This window comes from Limanda limanda, chromosome 7 (assembly GCF_963576545.1).
Source record: "Limanda limanda chromosome 7, fLimLim1.1, whole genome shotgun sequence".
NCBI lineage: Eukaryota > Metazoa > Chordata > Actinopteri > Pleuronectiformes > Pleuronectidae > Limanda > Limanda limanda.
Window position 1 is genome coordinate 25,535,819 of NC_083642.1, and position 25,983 is coordinate 25,561,801.

A 25,983-nucleotide genomic window follows, 5' to 3' on the forward strand; every position below is an offset into this window, starting at 1 on the left:
TTTTAGAGATTTACCAATCCTACCTTTAAGCAACGCTAAGGGAACCATGAGAACTATCAGTGAAAACACTCAAAGAGCCAAAAATCATAAGAGCTTACAGTAAGTCAATGACTACAAGTCAACAGACCACCCAAACACAACCTCTTCAACTGAAGGGATTTAGCTTTACCATGGCAACAAAAAAGGAAACGTCTTCCGTTCAAACAACTTCTCAAACCCCCACATACATGTCAGATCATCACTTGCGCAGCCATAGGATATCTTATAATACTATCTGGCTCCGTGATTTATCTCTGCTGGCCTCTCACAGCGAAAGAAAGATTATCTTCAATGTTAATTCTGCATTTGGGGATAACAAAAGGAAGTTCAATCTTCCATTCACTGCAGGTTTTCACTGCTACTGACACCCCAAATACCTCATGAAGCACACCTCATACCTAATACCATAAATACTGTTGATCTTACTTGGCTCTTGTTCCATGCAACCTTTGTACTTCCACAGAAACAGACACATACACAGTGTGTATGTGGGTTCCTCTTCATGTACAACCAGTGCATTGGTTCTTTGCCTTTGTTATTCTCTAAACAATTCCCTGATCAATTCTGAAATCACCTATGTCCTTCAGGATCTTTTGTTTTAATCATAAAAATGAATCTTTAACTCAGGGAGACACACCTGCAAGGCCCACAACAGCGCATGCAGGGGCATGACTGGGCAGGGGCAAATAAGGAAGTTTAAAGGTGATTAAATTCAGTGCAGACACACACCAACCAACACAATCACCACTTTTCATGTTTGGACTAGAAAGCCAGAGAATCCTTAGGTGAGTGGTGGAGGTGAATCAGAATCAGAATCAGAATCAGAATCAGAATCAGAAGTATTTTATTGCCAAGTACGTTCACATATACAAGGAATTTGCTCTGGGTATTGGTGCAAATAATACAACATGCATAGGAGAGCGAATCAGAGTTTGGCTCAGGACAAATGCCTGTGGAGAAGGTCAGAAATGTATAGATAAGCCCGGCAGAGGTACAATGATAAAGAACATCAAAGCTTGTACATGGGCATGATAGGATTTAGATAGGAAGGAACTTGTTCGACGTTCGGTAGTGTTTATTCACACCACATGATGACAGGCATCTGTCAGCAAACATTATGTGTGGATTACCATTGAGGTACGGTAGCTAGATACCATATCACTAGATGCTAATATCAACTGTTTTACTCTGAGCTAACAAGGCGGTTTTCCTTCTTGGGTCATTGGAAATGTTTCTGTCATTCATTCCTTCAATTCCTGCAATTTCAGGCACAAAAACAACTCCCCTGTTGATATCCTCATGATCTCTGGGTGATCTAGTTTTCTAACCCACCTGCATGCACATTTCACGGTGACATCACTTATATAACGACACTGCGCTCTCTACATTCATCACCTCCAGTAAACTCAGCGGGGCGTATTTTATTACAGTGGGCTGAATCTGAGGTCTCATGCTGGATGACTTAACTAAATAGACTTGGTTTGCAAATGACAAACAATCTGCACTTGAAACAAGCACAGATTACGTCTCCTGTGATCTAACGAGCAAAGGGACAATCAGTGTTTCCTGTCCACATGAATGACAAGCTGGATATTTGGCTTTTCTTTTTTCAGTAAGATTTAGGGAAATTGCATTTCCTGTTATTGAAGAGAACATCTTGTGTGTGTGCAGGAGACGGCATAGGAAACTCAATCATAGAGGCAACGATCTGCATTACAGCCTGAGACCTTCTCAAAGCATGTAAATATTTTTAGAAACATGCATTATCACATGACCTTTATAACTGTACTTATTATACACAATGTCACAGCTATGAGCTTTATTAAATGTTTGTTTGCTAAATGGGTTTCCAACACCCTGTTCTCCGATGTGTGAGTGTGAGTGTGTACATGTGCGTAATAACTGACCACGGTCAATATCCATCCATCAATCCATCCCTCCATTTATTCATCCATCCATTATCTTTAGCCCCCTACCAAGAGTACATCTTTTCATCATCTCCTGACTGAAAGTACCATTTGTTGTAGATACGCTGAAATAAATTAGATTGATATAACTTTCAGACAGGATGACAAGAGCAAGAGACTGAAAAATAGGCTTGGCAGTCATCAGTACCTCTTGTCAGCATGCAGCAGAGAAGGGGTTGATTTATATCGGGGGACGTAATTATGAGTGTCTCGGCCTGAAGAGGCCCTGACAGAGGCTCCAATATCAAAGACTTATTTCATTACTTGCCAGGGTATCAGTCGGGTTGGGTCTTATTATAGTGACCAACATTATCATGGTTATTCGTATCATAGCGGTAATATTATTAAAATGTAAGTTGATACATTTATTACAAGTGAAAATAGCATAAAACCATGTAACACCATATCAGACAATATTAACATTGAAAAAGGGAGGCTTTAGCTTGCTAAATAAGTAATTTTAGAATATCATAAATATTGCTGAAGACAGCTTATGTTATAGCAGTGTTTTATAATGTTCAGTTGCCCCTGACCCTGGAATAGACTGACCCAAGACTTGAGTTTAAAGATTTACTCAAGTTCAGACAAATACAAATATTGATGTCACATAGTTACAATGGCAAACAAATCCAACAACACTTGAACATGCCTCTGTGTGATAAGTACAACCTAAAACACTCTTTGAGAAAATATATTATTTGATGTGTCCTTTGACCTTTTAGTTTGGTCCGTGTCCCATCCACTAACCAGGCGGAGGCAGGGTTTCTGACTAATACTGCAGCCAGCCCCCTTTTTCTGTATTTTTTTAACAATGGTCACAATTTATATATATTCTGTCAATAATCAATTAACAGAGAGGCAAGGCAGGCCCCACACTGTGTTCCTCTCTCCCACATGGCCAGCTCTACCATTCGGGGTCTGTGAGACTCGTGGATCCTCTTAACCCTTCAGGTTAGAGTTGATCTCAGCAGTGGGGCGAGAGGCCATGTCCTTGAGCTGATTAAAGCTAGACTAAGCCTGCAAGGGCCAAGAGAACATGTACCTCCAAATACACACACACACACACACACACACACACACACACACACACACACACACACACACACACACACACACACACACACACACACACACACACACACACACACACACACACACACACACACACACAACGTCTCAGTACCCTGACAAGCTGCTGAAAAGAAATAACTGCTGATATGGAATTCCTGAACTACCAGGAGGAGAGCAAACTTTTCCTCAGTGAAAAGATAAACTGTTAATCCCACAAAAGGCACCAATAAGAAGAACACGCTTTTGAGGTTACACTGATATTCGTTGTTAACTTGTGTGAGCTCAGGGGTCCAGCCTGTTATAGAAACAACACAACATGTTGTCAGTGAAGCTGTTGGTTCTTCACCTGCAGCAAACTTTTGAATATTACTCAAACTTTTCTGGACGGTGAATGGGAGCTCCGCTCTCCATTAATCTGTGCTGCTGGTTAATCTTGTAGGAATGTGTGCAACAGTGTCACAAATCAGCCTCCCAGCCATTAGCAGCCTGCACACACACACATACACACACACACACACAGTGCAAGTGCCAGTTTCTAGTTCCTTCAGCAGAACTCTGACACAACTTTTGGCAGCTCTCTTTTTTACTTCCCAGCTTTTGCATACATTTCATTTTTGCCTTTCCCGTCATAACAAATCTGATAAGGTTCCAAATTCCTTTCAAACAATTCCTGCAGTTAGGAAAGAGGATGTCGCACCTTGTACTGATGTCAAGAGACAAATTTTGATTTGTGGATATGGTTTGTACAAATATAATGAAAATTTGAGTCAAATCCAGAACCTATCCACATTCAAATACATTTCAAATGTTTTTCTGATGAACCACCACCTCCAAGTGCAAGTTCCTGCTCAGTGCATGTGCACCACACTTCTGCTATCCAGCACATCACATCTTAAACTCTGAGGAATAAACACAGGGAGTTTCTCCTACAGAAAACAAATGCACAACTGCTTTCTAGTGACCACACATCCTCATTTAACACACATGTAGGAGCAGAGGGGAACACGAGGCTGCACTTGTCATGAAGCCTCTGTTGCTCCAGGCTATCTACAGTGTAATAGTGACTCATCCAGGAAAGTTGAATAAGGACAAAACAATAAACCCATGCTGTGATGCAAACCAAACCTAATGTTCAGTCATCTAAGAGTTTGAGGTAAAACTGCAGCGTTTACTCACCAATACTTTCTTTAAGTTAAGGTAAAACTGTAGCGTTTACTCACTAATACTTTCTTTAAGTTAAGGTAAAACTGTAGCGTTTACTCACTAATACTTTCTTTAAGTTAAGGTAAAACTGTAGCGTTTACTCACTAATACTTTCTTTAAGTTAAGGTAAAACTGTAGCGTTTACTCACCGATACTTTCTTTAAGTTAAGGTAAAACTGTAGTGTTTACTCACTAACACTTTCTTTAAGTTAAGGTAAAACTGTAGTGTTTACTCACCTATACTTTCTTTAAGTTAAGGTAAAACTGCAGTGTTTACTCACCGATACTTTCTTTAAGTTCAGTTAGGTTTACTCACCAATACTTTCTTTAAGTTAAGTAAGGTTTACTCATTCATACTTTCTTTGAGTTCAGTTCAAGCCTGCTCCACATGTCTACATCAACATGACAACGAGCTTAAGGCTTTAAAATGATGCAATTAGCCTAGCATAATTCAAAGGTGTAGCTCCAGGAGGATGATTGGCAGGTATAACGCAGTAATAGCACAGCCTCCATATAAACTCAGTGGTGAATCCGCTGTGCTGATAAAGCGTTTCTCTGAGAAGTGGTCCGGACACAAGTGTTCGCAAAGACGGAAGATTGGATGGAGCACTCACCTGCTCGGTAGTTTCCAGCGGCTCCTCTCTTCACACACACTCAAACTAACTTTCTCCCTCTCCCTCTGTCTCTCTCTCTCTGTCTTTTTCTCTCTCTCACGCACCGTCAGGCAGCACCGCCTCTGTGTGTGTGCGTGTGTGTGTGTGTATGTGTGTATGTATGTGTGTGTGTGTGTTTATTTCCGTTAATCCCGGCGGTGAAGCCAGCGAGCAGTGGAGGAGGCGGAGCTGAAGTGTCACCGGCGGCCTCGCACCGCGGAGCAGCGGCAGGTGAGCAGGTCCCCACCCAGTCCTCCCACTGCCCCCACCCAGTCCTCCCACTGCCCCCACCCAGTCCTCCCACTGCCCCCACCCAGTCCTCCCACTGCCCCAGTTAAACATTACCGTCAACTAATCCCTCGGTGCTTCACTACTCACCAGTGAACTTGAATGTCAGGGAAGCAGATACGGCAAGGTAAATTAATATGGACAGCTTTTCTCACAGGAGAAACACAAAGCCACATGTTCACTGCACATGCCTCCGGTGGCCTATATTTTTACTAGATGTCTTACAAACATGTACAATCTAATTTGTCCCTGCTGTCACTGGCCTTATAAAGACTCTTGTTATGTGTGTAGTATTGTCAATGTTTTTGTGTTGTACATACTGTATGTCCACTGATTGGGCGAATGCCCGGCTGGCTGTGCAACAAGTTGCCCCTCAGGGACAATGAAGAACCTTGAACCTTGAAGTCATTCCTTGTTTACTGTTAGCTGAGCTCTATAGCCTTGAGCAAAGCCACACTTCATTGTATATACTCCATTTATAATGATGATATCATGGAAAATGATACCTTGTTCAAGGTCATCGTGTACTTCAAAAAAGCAAAACAAACAAACTGTGGTATTTATGGGTAGTGTTAGCTCTGTTGCCTCACAGCAAGAAGGTTCCTGGTTTGAATCCCGGTTCGGTTTCTGTGTGGAGTGTGCATGTCTGCCTGAGAGCCTCTGGACTTCCTGCAGTCCTTCTCCGGCCGGTCCACTCGTAAAAAATCTGTGTATTGTTATCTGTGTTGTTGTGAATGCGACTGAGCGGAGGATCTCCTGCCGCATTGTTCATTTGTAAAGGCTAAATCCAGATGGTCTGCGGCCATCCTCTGGAGATCATGTCTTTTATTGGCTAAAGCCACCCTCAAAAAGAATAATCTGTATTGTAAGTAAGTGACCAGACCAGGGGCGCTTTAGGGGCCCCGCCCCAGGGTGATCAAGGAATGATTCCCTTATAGACTTTCCACAAAAAAGCCTTAGGATTAAAATTAAAGGTGCCTGAACACACCTGAATAGGACCTTTTCACAATGGGCAGTCTGATTTTTAACACATTTGGTTATGTTCAAGTTCCCTGGTTCCATTAAGCTCTGACAACATGAACAATACCAGGATCCTGAAGCAACCATCATTCATGTGATTATTTATAATCTCTCCTGCTGTGAAAAGGCACTGGCTTGTATAATATGCCTATAATATATCATTAAAACTTTGGTAAGGGTTAGGGGTTACCAACTGCTGAGGAAAAACAGAAGAACAACAGAGTAGTCTATAATAAATTGGACTGAAATACCAACACGCATGACCAGTTTTAAAACAGTTTGTTTTCGACTTACTGGTGATGTGGAATATTTGCAATTATCTCTCAGAGAACATTGAGTTAAACTGGCAATGAATGAACCAGCAGCGAAAATCAACAGCTGAATAACGCATTTGTATTTTTCTATTCATAATAAGATGTGTTTGTTATTTGTGTGTGTAAGGATTACATATTTCAACCAATGTCATTTCTTCCCATGGGAAAGCGACATACCAAATAAAAACGTGCAATGAGAGGTAAAAATAATTTCCTCTCGCTGCATAGTGTGTTCCCCTGTTTTGCTTCAATGGCACGAGGATAGTGGAGATAGCTCATCACCGACAGGATTTGAACCACGGGAATTATCAAGAGATGACAGTCTCCATCGACGAGCTCATTATATGGTGCCAGTCGAGTCAACTGATACACATCACATATCCCTAACCAGCAGCCGCCTAATACGACGGCAGTCTACTGGAGGTCAGTGTGCGTTCATGTTTTGAGCTGGTATGGGCCGGATCGAGCAGCTAGTGGGCACGTGCTGTCTTGAAATGTTAAAAAGGGATGGAAGTAGAGACATGTTGTATATGTGTAAACACTGACTCCCGGTAGAACTTCAATGAAGTGACAGGGAGTAAGATGTGGGGAAAGAAAGACAGGTAGAAAGAGGAGAAGCTGTAAAGACCCACTGTCAGGAATCAGTGCAGGTTGTGCAAGGTAAAACCCAAGGCTGGAATCCATAATTATACTGTGCAGTGTAACATAAAGATGAAAGTAAGCAAGCACAAAAACAACAGATACTTTATACTGTAGGTTGTAATCAGAGGCAATTTTACAGAACTTAGAAGCACTAAGGACGTGATCAACAGATGCAGGAAGAGATAAGCAGGGGTTCAGCAAAAGGTGCACGGCAATAAAGAAAAGAAAATTGTTGGGGAGAAATAATTTTGAGGAGATAAAGAAACCGTGAGAGAAAATCTGGGGGAAAAGACGGAATGATAAACACATGAGAGAGGTGCAAATGCTGGATGAAGGTTGCAATCAGTCCACAGCTATGCTCTTTGAGTAGGGAAACATCTGGAGGAGGTGTTTTACATGATTGCTACACACTCCGAAAGCGAAAATGAACAGTTGAAAACCAGGGAAACCCTCTTCTTTTCATTCTTCACATGCTTTCATGTGATTTAAAGTGTGTGTGTGTGTGTGTCTCATTATATAGAGTGCATGCGTAAAAGGAATGCGCCAAGATGTTTTTTTTGCTCTCACATAGCTGAGCCACATTTGGCTTGAGGGATGAAGCAGTTGAGACCCTCAGTATGGCTTGAAGATGATCATCAGTAAGCCTGGACCTGTACCTGGACGTATTGAAGTTCAAGGTGGAGAAGAGCTTTTCACACAAATATGTGCTCCAAAAAAGGCACATGGTCCGCTTGAACATTCGGGAAAGCTCAAGGAAGCTGGGGTTCAATTCTCACAAAAATTGCCCAAGCTTGTCTTCCTTTCCACTCACCTCCCTGAACTTGGCTTTGAGGTCAGAGTTGCACTGCAGGCCAATGAGCTCCATTTGAAGCACAGGAGGGGCATCTTGCACATCAAAGGAGAAGGGATCCGCAAAATTTTTGTAAAAGTCGCTCTGTGCTTCTTGAAGTCTGCAAATCTATGATCAAATTCCTCCTGTAGCCTCACATTTTTCTATCCATTTTTGTGCTTACTTTGTGCCGGCGTGTTGGCTTACCTGCGTTCTGGGACTTATTTGAGCAGATCCGGTACCTCTCACTAGACGAAAAGCAGTATTATTGTCACAGTGAACCTCTACGGACAGGCCTAATCCCCTGCTGTAACCAACTGTTTCCATGATGTTACCTCGGCGTTCGCCAGTGAAGACAAGGTGGGTCTATCGGCGTTTGCGGACCTTAAGGGGGATTTGGAGAACAAAGGAGAGAGCCGCGGGGGGGCTCGCTGAGCCTCGCGGACCGATCGCGACGTGTGATCTAATTAGCATATGAATCGGAGTCCAGCCGCTGGCTAGAACCTCTCTCTACTCACCATTGGAGGAAACCACAGACCCTTGAAACTAATGTCACTCGTGATTGGTTGGTAGAAGTGTTGCTATTGGTCACCTTATGGGTCATTGCAGTGCACACGTGGGGTCACAGCATTCCGCACGTGGGGTAAGCCCCTCCCACACAATATTTATAATAAAAATGTATATATTAATATTTATTATTATTTATAAGTAAGCCTTTACCAAAAGCACTGCAGTTAATTAAAACTAAACATTCATGTGATGCTTGATGTTATAGGTGAACATATTGTACAGGGAACAAATGTGAACAAGGTATATGTGGAGTGAAAGCTTTATTTACATACAGCAAAAATGTTGTACAAAAACTCAGATGAGGCTTGAAATGTTTCTCTGCAGCCTCTGGGTCATGACTTCTTTGTGGGACTCTTCTCCAGTGTGTAGACGTCTGTGGTGTGTAGCTGTGAGATCAGTGTAGCTTCCAGTCTTATATGAAGTGTGGGACACAGGTCGGTGCGCTCCTGGCTGTGGAAGGATGGATCCATGTCATCTGTCCCGCTTCAATCAGCTGTAAACACATTCAGTAAAATTAGCACAGTTCAATTACAACATACACCTTTACATGTAACTGGAAAATTATTTAATGAATATAACCTTACCCTCTTTCTTCTCCGACAACTCCTCAATGCTGATGTAAGGTCTGGTCGGATCATACTGGCTCATAGTGTGTCTTTGTACGTCATGGACAGGCAGCTGGAAAACAACACATGTAACATGACTTTATTATTAATAAACGGAAATAGCCGCGCTGCATCACCGTTGGAAGATCCACAGCAAAAAAACACCAAAACAATTCAAAAACAGTTACTTACATTCAATGGCTTAATTTTCTGCACTTTAAATCCGGACTTTCAGCGTCTCAGCCTAACGCCTCTTTGTTTGTGTGTGTGTGTGTGTGGAGGGGGGGGGGGGGGGCTGAGGCTGTGAAAACATACAGAAAAAAGTCACGTTGATGAAAAAACTTAACGAGAACAAACTGTTACATCTAAGTAATTCATACATATTTACACATGCACTAGATCTGCTCCAGCACTCGATGCTGTATTCGTATTTTAGCAACTTTCTCGCTATCCCAAAGAGTGGCGGACATGCTTTCAGATGTAGGGTTAGCTTAGTGGTTAGCATGGCGTCTCTAGCTCACCGTAACTCAGGGACTGTGCTTCCGTCTTCTCCGCCTCGACTCGTCCACACCGGGCCCGCGGCTCTGCCTCCACACGCACTCATCTTCTCCTCCAGGGAACAGTGTCGTGTCGACTTCAGCAAGTTATTTACCCCGAAGACAGAGTCACTCGTACGGGACAAGCTAAACACGACCCGCTTCCTGTCTGCGGGACACTCGACGCTGCTGCACGGCGTTTACGAGGCTCTGATTGGACGAGTCCATCAGCTGATGACGCGAGCGGGTGACGTGAGCAGCGGTGTTTAGTACATTTACACACATGATTCACGCTGTTCTGTGTTCGTAACCTTATAGTTGAATGCACTTATCGTAAGTCGCTTTGGATAAAAGTGTTGACTGTTTTAATGGAATACTGAGAAAGTTTAATAACAACAATTAGACAATTGAAGTTCAAATTATGAAGGAATTTAAGCTCTATATTGTGTCTCCTTTATATTTAAAATAATAATCAAACTGAGTGGAGATGTATGTTGTATCCAAACAGCCGGCTGCTGTGTTTTGTCACTGTGCAGTCCATGGGGGATTAAATATTACACTGAAAAAATAAATCATTAAATCAATGAATGTTTCATAGCAATTTTGAAAGTAGTGGTGAAAAGGTACCATTTATAATTCATGGAACAGCTTAGTTTGCCATTGACATGTGAATTTGATGCCAGTATTTTGGGAGGACAGATATTTTTATGGAAAGCCAGTAGAAGTTTGGAGCTTACAGGACACAGATGATCATACCCAGCATCATTTATTTGCTGGAAGAGGTGTGGTTTACACTTCCTCTGTGCATTTAACCAGCACAATTGAAAAAGTGACTGTAATCATGCCACTCTGTACAGTTGTTGAGATTTAGGATTGGATGACAATAAAAATTTGAAATAAAGTGCATTGTTTCATTTCTTTTGACTGCATTGACCTTTGTTCGTGGTATACAATATAATTCATTATAGCACACTTACTTACTTAAGAACAATTTAAAATTTCAGGTTTAATATTTATTTTAAGCCTGGTTTACTCAGCCAGATAGTTTGTTGGTGCCTCTTACATATTGGTGTTATCTGCTCTCAGGGAAACTGATTTGCATTTGTGAAGCTCAGAGCATTGTCATTTGCATGTGAAAGCGTCCTCTAGGAGTTGGAGCAGGGGGGGTCAAATCTCAACAGCTCACAGGCTTGACAACTGCAGGAACCCTGAGCGTTTCCTTTGCTGCCTGCAGATACGTGTGAAAGTCGTTAACCGAAGGATGTGCCAACACTTCTCTGCGACACAGATTGACACAAACGCTTCTTTTCATGCAGTGTCATATCGAAAAAAATATGAATATTAAAAAAAGTTTTTTAAGAAATGATTAAAATAAAATATAACAATATAATGTAATCACTAGAAAATTAGGGAGCCCCTGTTGACATCGGTGGATGAATTACTAATTTGTGGCCACGCAATAACAAGATAATCTAATAAATTATATATAAAGCTTTCTTAACAACAGCATCACAATTTCATAAAATAATAACAAATGCAGACTTCTAAGATGAACCAAAATAACTAGCACATCGTCATGTACAGTCCGTGGCTCGGTGCGTAAATGTCACCACCAGAGGATGAGGGAATTTAAATCATTAAAATTCATCCACACATATCAGGTGTAAATAATAATGTAAAACAGCCCAGACTGTAAAATGTAGATATTAGCTCAATGACGTGTTATAAACTGCTGCGGTTTAGAATAATCTGTCTGCGTAAAGAAGCTCCAAAACCTCACAGCGCAGCGTGTGCGTAAAGGAGCCGTGGTGTCCCTTGAATTTGCCTTCAATTTAACAAATTGTGTGTGTGTGTGTGTGTGTGTGTATGTGTGTGTGTTCCGTTCCGCTGGACACAGAAGTCGCCTTTGCTCAAGACGCCACTTTATTAATCACTGACATAAAGACTGATACCGTCACTGCAGTATAGCCTAAATAAGTCCCACTGCATTGTAAGTGGCATGTGTGTGCTGTTTTAAGCGGCGTTTTATGTGCGTTCCGGGACCTGTGCTCGTCGTACCTGCGCTGTGATATGTACTTAGTGTTCCGGCACCTTGTGATTTACCAATGAAGCACTGGATACATCATGACCTGCGCGAAAGAGGGCGGAAAACTATGAATTTCACCCTCCTGCACCGCACATCCAAAGCCACTCTTTTCTCTCCCGGCTCTCTCTGTCACTCACTCTCACACGTACACACACACACACACGACCCCGCCCCCCATGTCACTCACTTGCATGCTGCGTTCACTGGTCAGGCAAACAGTAGGAAACCAGAACATCATAACATTGTCCCACACAGCAGCTAACAGCGGAGCTGCTACAATGTTTGTGCGGGCCGCACTAACATTAAACTTTCATATTAAGGTGGGGGCCACAAAATATCGTCCCACGGACCGCAATTGGCCCGCGGGCCGCGAGTTTGAGACCCCTGGTTTAATGCAATGGCATCATTAATGATGAAGGAAAGTAAAGCTACTTCACAGCTAACAACTAACAAGGGAGAGAGTCACAATGAAGTTCCTTCAAAACTTTGTTAGTTAATTTGTGAAATAAGAATGTAGAGATTTGCCTCTGGGGCAGTACCTCAAATAAGTTATTTTATCATTTGTACCTAAATTGTACATGATGAAAAGTCCAAATAGTACCATGATAATAGCATAATATGTAACATTGGGAATTATTGAGAACATTTGATTTTTGTTTTAAAAAATTGGGGAATCTTTTGAACAAGAGATTATTCCCTCTACCAGTTTTAATTTGTTTGTCAGCCTTTTATTTAGAGAGCTACAGTATGCTCTCTGGGATCCCTTCTAGTTCCTTAGAGTTTTTTTGGTCTATTTATTAGTAAGCAGGATTACGCAAAGTCTGCTGGACAGATCAACAATGAACTCTGTGGAAAAATGTGGAATGGGTCTGGAAAGAACCCATTGTAAATTACAAACACTGTATGTAACCATTGATAGAACTCAAGTGGGTTTAATAGGTAACTGAAGACAGGAAACTGTCAGGAGGCACATGCCTACGTTAACCTCCCTGGTCGCTGCTAGTTTCATGTTAAAGATAATTTTTAGACATTTTTAACCAATATTGGTGATAAAGGATGTGGCTTACACTTCTCAGCTTTATCCCAAAAATGTTTTAAAAACGTGATATCACAAACCACAAGACACTTTACAACAATCGCCATTCTGGTGTCCCTACAGCCTGTTTTTGTGTGACTGTAGAATATCATTATTAACGCCAGCATGAACAAGTTAGCAGCTGCTACATTAACCAGTTTTACATTTGTCTGTCAAATATCATGATCCTCATGGTCGTCTTTGAGAGGATTGGTATTCAACCCAACTGTTGCACACTAAACCCCACCCCAAGGTTGAGAATCACTGCTGTAGATGATCACTCAACTTTATGAACTTTCCTCAGACTCAGAGTGCAGTCAATGTCTAGTCCCATCAGTTCTATACCCTTAACAGGATACTGTCACACCGCGGTCACTTGCCCTTCCTCATGTGTCACCGGTCTGATTGTCTCAGATTGATTCCACCTGTTCCCTTCACCCTCATGTGCTTATAGTCTGCGTCTCCCCTTTGTCTTGTGCCGAAGTGTTTCGTTCTTGTTCGTGCACCTAAGCCTTACCCACAGTCATTGTCGTTTTTGCCAAAGAGTTTTTTTGCTACGCCACGTAAGTTGTTTTCTGTTTCCTCCTTGAGAGTGATTTTTCGTTTGTTAAAGTTTTCCAGTTTAGCTTTGTTTGGTGTTGTTTGTAATCTGTTTTTCTTCCTCCCTTTTGGAGCGATTTATGTTTAGAGAGATTTAGTTAGTTTGTTGAGCCTCCTGTTTAGGTGAGCCTTTTCTTTTGCCCCGTTCATTAGTAGTTTGGTTTTCCTCCTTCGGGAGCGCTTTTGATTTCTTGCTCTAGCCATTTGTTTGTCCTCCTTCGGGAGTGATTTATGTTTAAAACCTTTTTCTTTTTCTAGTGTGTGTTTTGTATTTATTAGGAAGTTTTCTTTTCCCCCAGTTATTTCTTGACAGGTATTATAATATTATAGATATAGTTAGTGAGATTTTCATAGCCTTCTTGTTTGTCACTCTGCATTGAGGTTCTGAATTCAATAAAGTGTGCTGGTACGTGATATTCTCTGCTTCTGAGTCCTCATTCCAGTCCAGGCCTGACAGATACTAGTGTGGTATGGGAAAACTATCCCTCCCTACAAGAAAAAACGAAGGGACATTAGTATGTTTCTATTTCTAATCTAACATATGATCACTACTATGTTGACCAAAATTAAATTAAAATGTGGATGTTTTAGTTTTAAATCAATATTTTTAGCTGTTTAGCTCCATTCACTCCAATGGAGGACCTCCTCATGAATGCCGTCTACAGGCATGAAGTGGTCAGGCTGTCTGTAGATGGGATCTGAGTCGTCTTTTGCAACACTCACTTCAAACTGCAGACCAAGATTTTGGCACAGCACCTAGACCTGTTGAATGTTGGTTTTCCCTCAGATTTATTCAGTTAATTCAGTTTTTGCTAGGCAATACTTACTTCTTACTATACTCGGGTAACCCAAAGACACATATCTGTTTATTTTTATGGACTATAACTTTGTACTTTTTAGTTTCACTCTCCTCTGATAAACGTCAACACCACACCAAAGAGCAGAGAGTTTAGCACCGTAAGAGATCCAGAAGTTAAAAAAAGAGACAGAATACCAGAATCACACTGGACAATTGACTGGAAACATGAATCCAAATAAATGCTTAAATTTTTTCGATTATCTTCACAAGTGTAAATGGTAATCATCAGCTCTAAGTGTTAATAAGACATATACATGTTGTGTTTACTTGTGTGCCAGTTTGTAGCCTGGGTAATGTGAAAATGGCAACATGGAGACTGGCGACAATTTGATTGAGAGAGGGAAAATTACTCACACGCAAAAATAATACCTTTTTATCATAATTGCTTTATTTGACAGTCTAAAGAAATCGTATTGGGTTGCCAGGGTAGACAAAGCAACTCAACCTGCAACATTGACCATGATCATTCTTCCTTGTGGTAGTAAATCCTCTCATGTGCTCACGCTGTTTGGACAGATTGTCTGACACGACCTGACTACTCGCACTGTACGTAGTTCCTGCCCAAAACTACATTTCCAACTTCTGTTATGTTTTTCATTTCAAACAGACGTAGTGAGGGAGAAGGTGCGGATTTAGGGGAATTGACTCTTGATTGTTCAACTGTGCGAGCGCCTGAAGACATTTCATACATGTTAGAAATTCATATGATCATCTGATCAGGCATCTGATCACACCTTGCACCCCCCTTTGCACTGCCCAGTTTTTTTTTGCTATTCTTGTGACACTCCCATGACACTAACCGTCACCATTTCCTCTTTAAAATATCATAATACAAATGTAATCAATTATTAAATTATGGGCAAAAAGTTATGTTATTGCCACAGAAGTGTTATTACGTTATTAGCAAGGTACTTCATTAACGGCTTTTATTACATTGAAAACTGAAAAATTATCACTTTATTGGCAGACATAATGTTATCTGTGGTTATTATATCATTGGCTGCCACACAGCCTCCTCCAGATAAATGCATAAAGAAGCAGCCTAAACTTGCTACACAAATACATGAATACGACAATGATACAAAAAATTTAAATTGAAAAAGTCATTGTTACATGTAGACATTCAAACATGCATTTCACCTCCTCCAGAGCTGAACCACAGCAGAACAAATCAATCATTTGATGCCTGCCACCATGTGGATCCACCAGTTGGCCTGCACAGTCCAGCCCAGCTTCTCACACTCTGAGATCTGCTGGAGGTAATGCTCCTTGGCCTCCGCCTCACCCTGCTCATCCTGGAGAGCCTCCCGCAAGTAGCGCATGTCCTCTGCAGCACTCAGCTCTGGGATACCGGTCAGCAGCATGAGGGAGAAAAGAGTGACCAGCAGACGAGAGTGGGAGCGCAGGGAGAGGTAGGCTTGTGTGCAAGTGTCCTAATGGTGGTGAATGGAGTGGGGAAGAAAAAGAGAAAACAAAGTCAAAGATTGAGGAAATAAAGAGAAAATATAATAGGATGCAAGAAATCATAATTTTACGGTTTTAATTTTGAATATTTGACACATAAAATGCCAGTACACATGCACAGTGGATCCACTTAAAAGCTCATCCATATAGTGTATGTTTGGGGGCAAGGCAATTGTTTTCTAATTTGTTCAATAAAGGCAAAAATAAACAATATTGTAATGATAGTCATAGTACTCAAATAAATGGAGTTAAAAAGATGGGTTTGGGATTTCTGAAAAATCATCTCTATCTGATAATCACAGTTCAAGTCAAAGAATTCACCATCTAAGCATCACATTTCACAATTTGCTGATGTTCCATAAAAGGAAGTTGAAACACATTTCAGAGCCTACTTCTTTTATTTATTGATGCTTATTTTTATACTTGTGAACAAACCCCCATGGAAAGACTTAAGCCAACTAGCCATTTATCCAACGAACAAGTATTACCTGTGTATCCAAAGCCTGTTGAAAATAATAAGGCCCTCCATTGCACTGGCTGAGATGTTTAATCCATGAACACAATATACTATACAGTTACATATGTTGCTGGAAACACCAAATAAGTATTAATCCACTTCTGAAAATAGTCCCACTATAATGTTTGCTCAAATAAAACTACAGTTCCCTGCTGTTTTTAGGAAATTACTTGTTAAAATTGATGAATAAATGATATGAAACGATATCATGTGGCCTGTTTCCATCATCAACGGGATCTAGAGAGCTTGGGGCTTTATGACTGGATAAAAAACTACACACAAAAACACACAACTACACACACAAAAACGGTCCTCTTACCCTGAACCGTTGGAAATAGAGGCTGTTGCGACCTTTGACCCTGCCCATGACATATAGGAAGTCAGGTGTGAGGACAAATGGTGCACGCTCCCTGTTCATACCAAGGAAGTGCTTCCTGTTACCCAGGATGTGACCGAAGTCGATGTGAAACAAGTTCCCTGATGAAAAACAACATGAAGGTTCATACTCTTCAATTACATCTATCTTCTTAATTCAGTCTCATTTGTTCATTTTTGTTTTTCATTCACTCGTGGTGTCATTTTAATAAGGAAAGGACTGGAAGATATAATGTTTGCATTTGCAAAAAATGCACATTTTAAGCAGCTAATGAGTTCAATCAACAGCCAGTGTGATGTGAACAGGGATGTGTGAGGCGTACCTTGGTCTGTGATCATGATGTTGTCATTGTGTCGATCTCCGATACCCATTACATAAGTGGCCACACAGTAACCAGCGCAAGACTTCACAAACGTCTCCACAGTCTCGTAGTGCTGTTATGAAATGAGATTAAAGAAGTCCAATGACTTTCAGATACAATGATTTTGGAACATTACAGATCAAGAGCATTCTCACACTATATTATACAATAAATTTGTTTCATGTAATGTAATAAATATGATCTGGGCTTCTCTGTTGACCTTTTGGCAGCTGCCCACACCAATATGACCCAGCATGTTATCCGGCCAACACCTCTCAATTTAGAGGCGTTTATGTGCAAACTTAGATTACCAGAAAATCTGGGTCAAAGTCTTGTATAAAACCTGGTCCTGAATCGTGTCCATATTTTCATATGACTTACAATTTCCTGGAGTGGACACTTGGACTTGAGCCACTCAAACAGAGCATCATTTCTGAAAGCTCCAGCCGTTCCTCTGTGGCTCCTCTGCACTGCAGCAATGGTCGCTGCATTCCTCACTATCTCAATCATACCTGTAAAGCAAAAACTTGATTCAAAAATGGGATAGTGGGAGCTGTGGCGTCAGACTCCTTCTTCAAACATAAAAAACACGCCTCCATACTGCTTGTGCGTTATCAACCAATTGTCTGCAAAACCCGACATTCAAATTCGACTCGAAATTTACTTTTAAGCCTAAAAGTACGCTACCGAAAGTAACAATGGTAGGGGATGTAGTGATGCTAACGCGCACCCTTGGGCTAGAGCTTGTTTCCAGTTCATGCTTACGAACATAAACGCAGCTTCAGAGGAGGATATCAGATGACTTATAGGCTAAAAACATGGTGTAAATTACTGAGGCATGTTATTTTTTTTTCTTTAGTTTAATTTACGTTAAAAGTATTGATCACCAGTTACTTCAATTGGATTGGATTTTGCTACAACACTGATTAGCCCTGAAACTCCAAAAGTGAGTAGTAGACTTAAACACTCCCCCCCCCTATTCGGTAGGGTTCAGAGGACAACTGCAGAAAATAGAACTAAACAACATGTATAAAAAAAATCCAAATAAATTAAAATATTTACAAAATGTTAGAGAGAGGGGTATTTCTAAACCACACTGATACTGATACCTATGTTGTGTCCTGTGGAGATGCAGCCATATGGAACAAGGTTAAGGTCCAGAGATTTCTCCTGCCAGATAGAGTCCATCACCATCAATGTCTAAACAGGAAGATGCACAAGTGTCACTTCACCCAAAGTAAAAATATATTCATCAACACCACACAGCAACAAGAGTAAGATTACTCAAAAGTCTGTTGAGTAATTGTGGCAAAAAAAAACAATCTCCCTCACCTGAATGACCAGCATGTCCTGTCGGAGGTCGTCGCCCTGTTTGAAGATTATTCCGACAGGTGTAGCAGAGGTGGGCGACGGCATTGGAGAGAACTCCAGCCACAGAGGCTTCTTCTTTGAGGCCATCACTTTGCATTTATCCAGCTGAACAGGTGGGATAGAAAGAGCACTGATCTTTTTGGCTAATTCAAATAACTTTGAAATGTCTTGAAATCAACTTATTTCCACTACTGATAACTCTCTGCCCACTGATTCTGTCAAAAGATAACTATGCCATTGTCTTTCTCTTAACTTAGCCCCTGAAAACTTGACCGAATAAGCAACAATCACTACAAACACCAGATAATCTCTTTGTTTGCTTGTTTGTTTATTTGACCCAGACCAATACTTAGCTACATTTGGTAATCGCGGAAAAAACTTTGAAAAAATGCAACAGATAAATCCCACCCCCTCCAATCGGCCCTCTCATCAAAGTTACGCCCCCAAAACACAATATGATAAATACTCGAAAAAGTAATGTGCCATTTGGACATTAAGACATTTGCAATAAACAGTTCTTTTCACTTTGTAAACTTTTCAGTTGCTACTTTCCGTTGTCATTTAGCTGAAGAGGAAGTATTATTTATATTTTATGGTAAGTGTGAGACTTACTCAAAACCTCAACTTGCTTAAAGTAAAATAAAAAAATAAGAATACCATAATTCAACTCAAATGCACCTTATTTGCACACATACAAAAACAGTATTGACAAAGCTTACCAGGATCATTCCAACTTTGATGCGAGGGTCAAAGGGCAACAGGAATTCATTTGGCAGATTACAGTTTCTGAGAAGCTCTTGGAGCCTGATGGGAGCTAAAACAACAGCAAAAAGAAACAAAAGACACACATTTTTTTTTTTTATGAAACTAACTAAAAGATTTAACCTGATCTATCCAGTTCTTTTCAGACAAGAGTACTTGCCCCAGAAAATAAAGTTGCTAGACAAATGGTGTGACCACAGGTTTGTAACACAAGATGGAAAAAGGGTGGTGAATACATGAATGCATTATATAAATACATAAGGATGTATTTCTTGGGTGTGTCCAACCTGTAGGAGGGAGGTCAGTCTTGTCAGGGTAGAGTCTCTTTATCGTTAAAGCGACCTCCTCTAGAGCCTCCACAGCTTGGACCTGCTGGGCGAAGCTGTCGAGCATGGCCTGGCCACAGCCCAGCAGGTAGGCCTCCAGAATCACCGACATGCGCTGGCGGAAGTAAGGACACCCTGCCACCTCGCTGCGGACGTACCAGAAGAAGAAGTGGCCGATTCTCTTGCTCTGCAATGAAAGATGTGAATGAGTCCACATTATACTGCAATTAGACTTAAGTGTCTCACTATTGTGTTAACCTCCGAGACAACTTATAAGTGAAGTCAGTCAGTGACAATAAGAATTTGAATTTCACACAAGAGGAGTAGCAGAGGTCAGGAACCAAATTTATTCAATGTTCACTGTTCACTGTTAAAATTAGATCCTGTATTTCACAGAGACCTGCCCCTCGACCTGCTGACAACATGTTCGTGAGTATGGATCAAGTGAAAGTGAAGGATCTGCTTGGTCCTGAGAAAGCAGATTAGAAGGTTGCACAAGCAAACATCTACAAAATAATAAATCCAATAGACACGGCTGTTATGTTATCCAGACAAGGAGTGCAGAAACACTTCTCAAAAACACTTCTTAGTTATACTCCTTTGGACTGTGAGTTAGGTCCATGTCTTTTATCCACAACCTTATCTCAAGGATGTTCTGTGCATAGTAGTCTGGTTACTGTGTCAATAACCTGTCAGTAAACATGAAATGTATTCATATTAGTAGTTTTCCAGAGACACGATGCATTAAATAAAACTATCGTGTTGTGGCTTTTTCTTTTTAAAAGAAATTGATTAATACAAACAAATATGGCAAAATGATCACTGGCCTCTTAGTCTTATCATTATATGATGCTGTACGTACTAATGCTGCATAACTCACCCGCAGAGCTCTTTGGATGAGGTACCGAGCAAGGAAGCTGTCGTGGTAAGGCTCCACTTTAAGGGTCTGTATGAATTTACAGGACAAAAAAAACAGTTACAGTTTGTATATCTACACACATTGGAATCTTTTTTTTAAAAGGTATTACGGACAGAGACTATAGGTTTCCGCCTACATTTTGATCGTACTTACAACTTCAGGTCTAACTAGCTCTACACTGTTTTAAACGACAATGCATTTTGGCTTTTTGACTGGTGAGGATGCTGCACAGACCTTGGTGCACATGCACTTCATTTACAAGGAATCTCATTACTCAGATACAAAATTACAAAGAGAAGTTTTCCAGAGTTGTTTTACAGTTTTGCAAATAGTGCAAATGGGACAGTTTGCGCATCTCTCTGAGAAATTAAAGATCAATTTTTTTATTTTGTAAGGTATGCATTAATCAATTTACCATAAAAGACTACTAAATCCCAATCAAACACTAGTGTAGGGACAGCTGATATAACGTGGCAGTTGTCAGTATTCAGCTGGCAACATCACTGGTTGGCATTAGGAACGATAATTCCACATTTGTTTATCTCCGTCAGAAATGAAAGCTGCACTGTTTTTGAAAAATATTAATTAAATTCTTTGAATTGCAGGTGTTGAATCTGCTTGACAAACTTTTCCGAGCTGAGTTTTTAAATTTAGATATATAACTATGCAAAGTTTTGATGCAAAGGCTGTGGGCTTTATCACTTGAATGCATAATATTTACATAAGCCTCCAATAGAAAATGCTTTCATATATTTTGTTATATTCACGGTTCTTTTCAAACTTGAGGCTTGATATATATTTTCAGATCGACAGTGGACACTTATGACAAGTTTTCTTTGACACATACCTGCACCAGCTGTAGCAGATACTTCAATACATCATCATTGGACAGGCTCTCCAGTCTCTGGACAGCAAGTCTCCTGACTCTCTCGTCAGCAAAGTCAATGCTTAACAGCTCCAGGGCCAGTGTAATGTCCAGCTCATCAGTATCCCAGTTTCCCAGTAGCCAGTGAACATCCTCAACCACATTGCGGTTCATCCAATCAACATTGCGCAGGTAGAGGGGTAAGTTGGACGCGTAGCGGATGCTCTCCTCCCGGAACTTTTTTAGGCAAGGCCTTTTGGTTCTGACAACTGTGGGTAGGGATCTGAGAGCCATTGTGTCACTTGATGGGCCCTCAGTGGGACAGGGTGAGAAGGGTGAGTGAGAATTGAGAGAGGAGGCAGTTGATTTAGATGGGGAGGAGGGGTAGGTGGGACTGCCAGAACATTCAGGGGAGCCAAGGCTATTTGGCAGAACCACAGGGAAGCTGTAGCGGTCTAGAAGGAAGCTGATAGCCATGGAGTCTGCTACGTCTGGGTTAGTAGCAGAGGACAGTTTGTCTGCCTGGTAGGTGATGGCCTCTTCTTCCTGGCCAGGGTAGGACCACATGTGCAGGGTGTAGGAGCCCTGGCTGAGGAGGGACCTGCAGGGATGAACAAGTTTGGTGGGTTAGGGTCTTTTCAAGTTATTATTTTTAGGTGAATCTAAAGCATAAATAGGGACAATTTCATATACAAATTGCTCCCAAGGCCTATGGGAAAATTGTTACCCTGTTTTTCTTTCTTGACATTTGACACTAGCAAGACACTGCGGATATGTCACAAAGTCATATTTGATACTAAAAAAGACTAACCTGTGATCTATAAGGAGAAGATTAACAAAGTAGAGCAGCTTCGCCTCCCCGGAGTCTTTGGTTATTGGGGAGATGTCACCACCACTTGCATTAATGGTGAAAGCCAGCTTAGCTCCACGTGGCAGATCCCTAAGGAGAACATCAAAATTGAGCCATTCATTCCACAGTACTTCGTCTGCGAAGGCCTTGGGAACAGACGAGACTGAAGAGAGGACCTTGTTGCCATAAAGAATAGAAGCTTCGACATAAACGGCCTGGGGGGATTTGATTGGAAGATTTGGGATGTCAAAGCCAAGCAACTTGACCCTGAGTTTTCTGTTACAGTCCCACAAAGATATCATGAAGATGTCATCCAGATCCTTCCCTTCAAGGCAGAGATCATCATGGGAGCTGAACTGGCCACTGAAACCATCAACGAGTGGCCAGTCCACAATACGGACGGTCTCCTCGACAAGCTGGGAGTCAGGCACCACAGAGAGGTGAAGGTCTTGATTGGTCCTCAAGCAATGTCGAACCCAGAGGAAATCGCTGAGATGGTATTGACCAGATAAAAACTCCTCCCTGCCTGAGACTTTCAATACCAGTCTATCAAAAGTATCAGCATGAAGCCCCTGGTCTGCCAACACCCTTCTGAGAACTTCAAGAAGAACATCTGGGGTTGCACTAAAATCCACCTGAATGCTGAAGCTGATCTTGCTCATGTAATGCAGGGTGATAGGAATCTTCCTGTTTAGTCGCTCCTGCAGGTCACTCGGAATGGGGGCACATGTGACCCAAGGCTCGGTGGCATACAACTTGTCATCTCGATTTCTTAGCTCTTGTCTCCTCGGAGATGCCAGTTTCCTGCGGGTGAATGTGAGCTCACCAAGCCGGTCAGACGCTTCTTTCTCCAGGTTGTGTCCAATCAGGTAGGCCAGACTCTGCTGCTGTTTCTTCTTCTCCTCTGAATCAACTGCTACCACAGGTTTTACCACTATATGTGCAGAGAGGTGCCCAGTGTCTTCACGCAACCATGGAATGTCCAACGTCCTGATAACCTGACAGTCATCGTAGGCCTCATACCATTCATCCTCCCTTGCATATAGCAGAGTGTATCTCTCTGGGTCAAGTATAGCAAGTGGATCTGGATGACAGTTTTTTTCCTCAACCTATAGGAAAAGAGACAATGTTGATGGTTTCAGCTTGACAATATGTGGGTTTACAGTTATGTTAGCAGCACTGTGAGGTTGTATCATAAACTGTAATATTTAGACCCATCCATCCATCTATCCACTCATTCATTATCTATACCATTTTTTTCAGCATAGATCATTTCTATGAGTTGTCCAGAACAACATACAAAGTCCTAAGAAATCCTAGTTGAGGAAATATGTTTAATTCTCATCAATCTGAGATGTGTGCCAATAAGGCCAGGCAACAATACACCCCTTTACTCCTATCAAAACGAAACTTTACACCATGAAAGTAACCATGAAACGTAAATTTTTTTGAATTACAAGTTTATTTGAAAATGAATTTGAATATGCAAATGAGCTTCACACTAATCGTCTGCCCAAAATACACCCAAATAGGCTTAATTTTTTTCTTTACTCCTACCACAATAATACTTTACATAGTAAAGGAATACATGAAAAGTCATTTTTTTTTTAAAGTTTTTTTGAAATTAATTTGAATATGCACATGAGCTCTCAACTTATTGAATATGTCCTAATTTACATAGGCAGAAACACCATTCATATGTATGACAAATACATCGGCCCAATCTTCATCCAATCATCCCACTGCCAATGGGTGATGGCAATGCTGCTTTTAGACTGGTCTCTAACCTGAAAACTGCTTGGCTTGGTAGTACCTGTCAGGGGTATAACCCTCGCCCGGTATAGTCTTCAGGGTCACGGAGGCACACAAGCCTCCCCACCACGAAAGAATAAAGAATGACACTAGCTTTCTCGAACAAGCTAAGGTGTCCACTGTCCAGCCAGTCACAGGGAAATGTGGGAAAAGGCATCATTATTGCAGCAGGTGAAAAAGCTTGAGTATCACTGTATGGGGGCGAAAAAGATGAATCACTGGATATGCTGAGATACAGGTGAGTCTGTGATAAAGAAACTCAGAACTCATCTCTAGTGGAACCTCAAACTCTCCCTCCAACGTCAACAGCTGCAAAGTGCCATACTCTTCGGGTCTCTTACCAAATGAGGGAGTGGAAAGGGGGAAGTGAACGTATGGATCCAAAAGACTGGGGGTGGCATGTTTTGAATGGGAGATTTATTCCAATAATGACCATCAGCCTGCTGCACCACCAGAAATACTAGATGTAGTCCGCTGTAGTTGCAAGAAAGACTGCAGCACAAAGAGATGAAGATTGGGCCGATGTATTTGTCCTACATATGAATGGTGTTTCTGCCTATGCAAATTAGGACATATTCAATAAGTGTGGAGCTCATGTGCATATTCAAATTAATTTAAAAAAAACTTTCATAAAAGTTACTTTTCATGTATACTTTTACTATGTAAAGTTTTATTGTGGTAGGAGTAAAGGAACAAATTAAGCCTATTTGGGTGTATTTTGGGCATATTCGATTAGTGTATAGCTCATTTGCATATTACAATTCATTTTCAAACAAACTTGTAATACAAAAAATGTTACGTTTCATGGTTACTTTCATTGTGTAAAGTTTCCTTTTGATAGGAGTAAAGGAAAAAAATTGCCCCATAGGGTGTATTAATGCCTGGCCTTATTGGCACACATCTCGGATGAGAATTAAAAATCTTTCCTCATTTAGGATTTCTTAGGACTTTTAGTATGTTGTTCTGGACACCTCTTAGAAATAATCTATGATGAAAAAAATTCCTTTACAATTAGTCGGTCGTAAAACGTTACTTTGCCTGGACTATAATGCCACCATCTAAACAAAACGATGATATCTTCATTATTCAAGAGTTTATCTATAAAGTATTTTGGAATGTACTTTATTACAATGAACATCTATGAATGTGCATATATTAAAAAACACAAATACAACCTCTATAAAAAAAAAAAAATTTAGTTTATAGACCATCTAATATGTGTGGGCCTACCTGCATACAGATGCGTAGCCTCAGCTGGTAGATGCTACACTGTGCAGGGAGAATGACTGACACTGGCTCGCAATCCATGTCAGCATTGTAGCCATCATCACCGCCTGGTGGTGGACCAGGCACAGGCTTCAACTCACAGATAAACTTCAGGTCGTTCTCAGAGCAGCTCTGAGTCGACATCTCAGATGGAGGCTCCACAGCAGATGGACTTTCAAACCGCTTCACGAAAAATCCGAAATCCATTGATATTGCAAGACAGCAAAACCTGAGGTCGAAGACGTATTTTTAAATATGTATCTATGCGGTTTTTAGATCTATCCCTGCAGAATGACACAGGTTGTTGATATGGTGTTGCAGATATAGTGAACAAAGCAAATCAACTAAAAATCAAACAAACCTTAAGATGATGTGTGTTGCTTTGCGATGGAGTCCGTGTGAGTGTGCACCCGTGTGACTGTGTGAAACAGTGAGTTGTTTTGTGATTGCTAGAGACTTCCTCATTCTTTGATACCTGTTCTCAAACACCAGCACAGAAATAAATCCTAACAAAGCATCTACTGATCCTGTGAAGGTGTTAACTTCCTAGTTTCCTGTTGTAAATTAGAGCACGTCTAACCTTTCATGACTTTTTTACTGTAAAAGGCCAAAATGTATTTCCCCTGGTTTACCAGTCAAGTCTAGTTATGTCCTCAAAAATGATGGCAAAGAGAAGGAAAATGAGAACTTCTGTGTACTTTAATTCAAACAGATTCAAATGGCATTGTATTCAAAGT

At 41.1% G+C, this 25,983-nt stretch overlaps 1 protein-coding gene and 1 long non-coding RNA gene across 2 annotated transcripts; both read right to left on the reverse strand.

Moving 5' to 3' along the window:
* Positions 1 to 8,886: 8,886 nt before the first annotated feature.
* On the reverse strand, positions 8,887 to 10,142 carry LOC133005320 (uncharacterized). Its single transcript, XR_009678363.1, has 3 exons — positions 9,394 to 10,142; positions 9,181 to 9,274; positions 8,887 to 9,089 (listed from the first exon to the last, which is right to left on the reverse strand). It is a non-coding gene; the product is annotated as an uncharacterized LOC133005320 (long non-coding RNA).
* Positions 10,143 to 14,723: 4,581 nt separating this feature from the next.
* Positions 14,724 to 25,663, reverse strand: si:rp71-17i16.5 (phosphatidylinositol 4,5-bisphosphate 3-kinase catalytic subunit gamma isoform). The gene is made up of 13 exons (XM_061074745.1): positions 25,608 to 25,663; positions 25,211 to 25,475; positions 22,130 to 23,277; positions 21,301 to 21,919; positions 20,415 to 20,480; positions 19,496 to 19,721; positions 19,166 to 19,260; positions 18,408 to 18,551; positions 18,185 to 18,275; positions 17,457 to 17,587; positions 17,037 to 17,148; positions 16,658 to 16,815; positions 14,724 to 15,790 (listed from the first exon to the last, which is right to left on the reverse strand). The coding sequence occupies exons 2-13, from the start codon at positions 25,451 to 25,453 to the stop codon at positions 15,533 to 15,535; spliced, it is 3,291 nt and encodes a 1,096-aa protein (XP_060930728.1). The 5' UTR covers positions 25,454 to 25,475; positions 25,608 to 25,663; the 3' UTR covers positions 14,724 to 15,532.
* Positions 25,664 to 25,983: the final 320 nt, after the last annotated feature.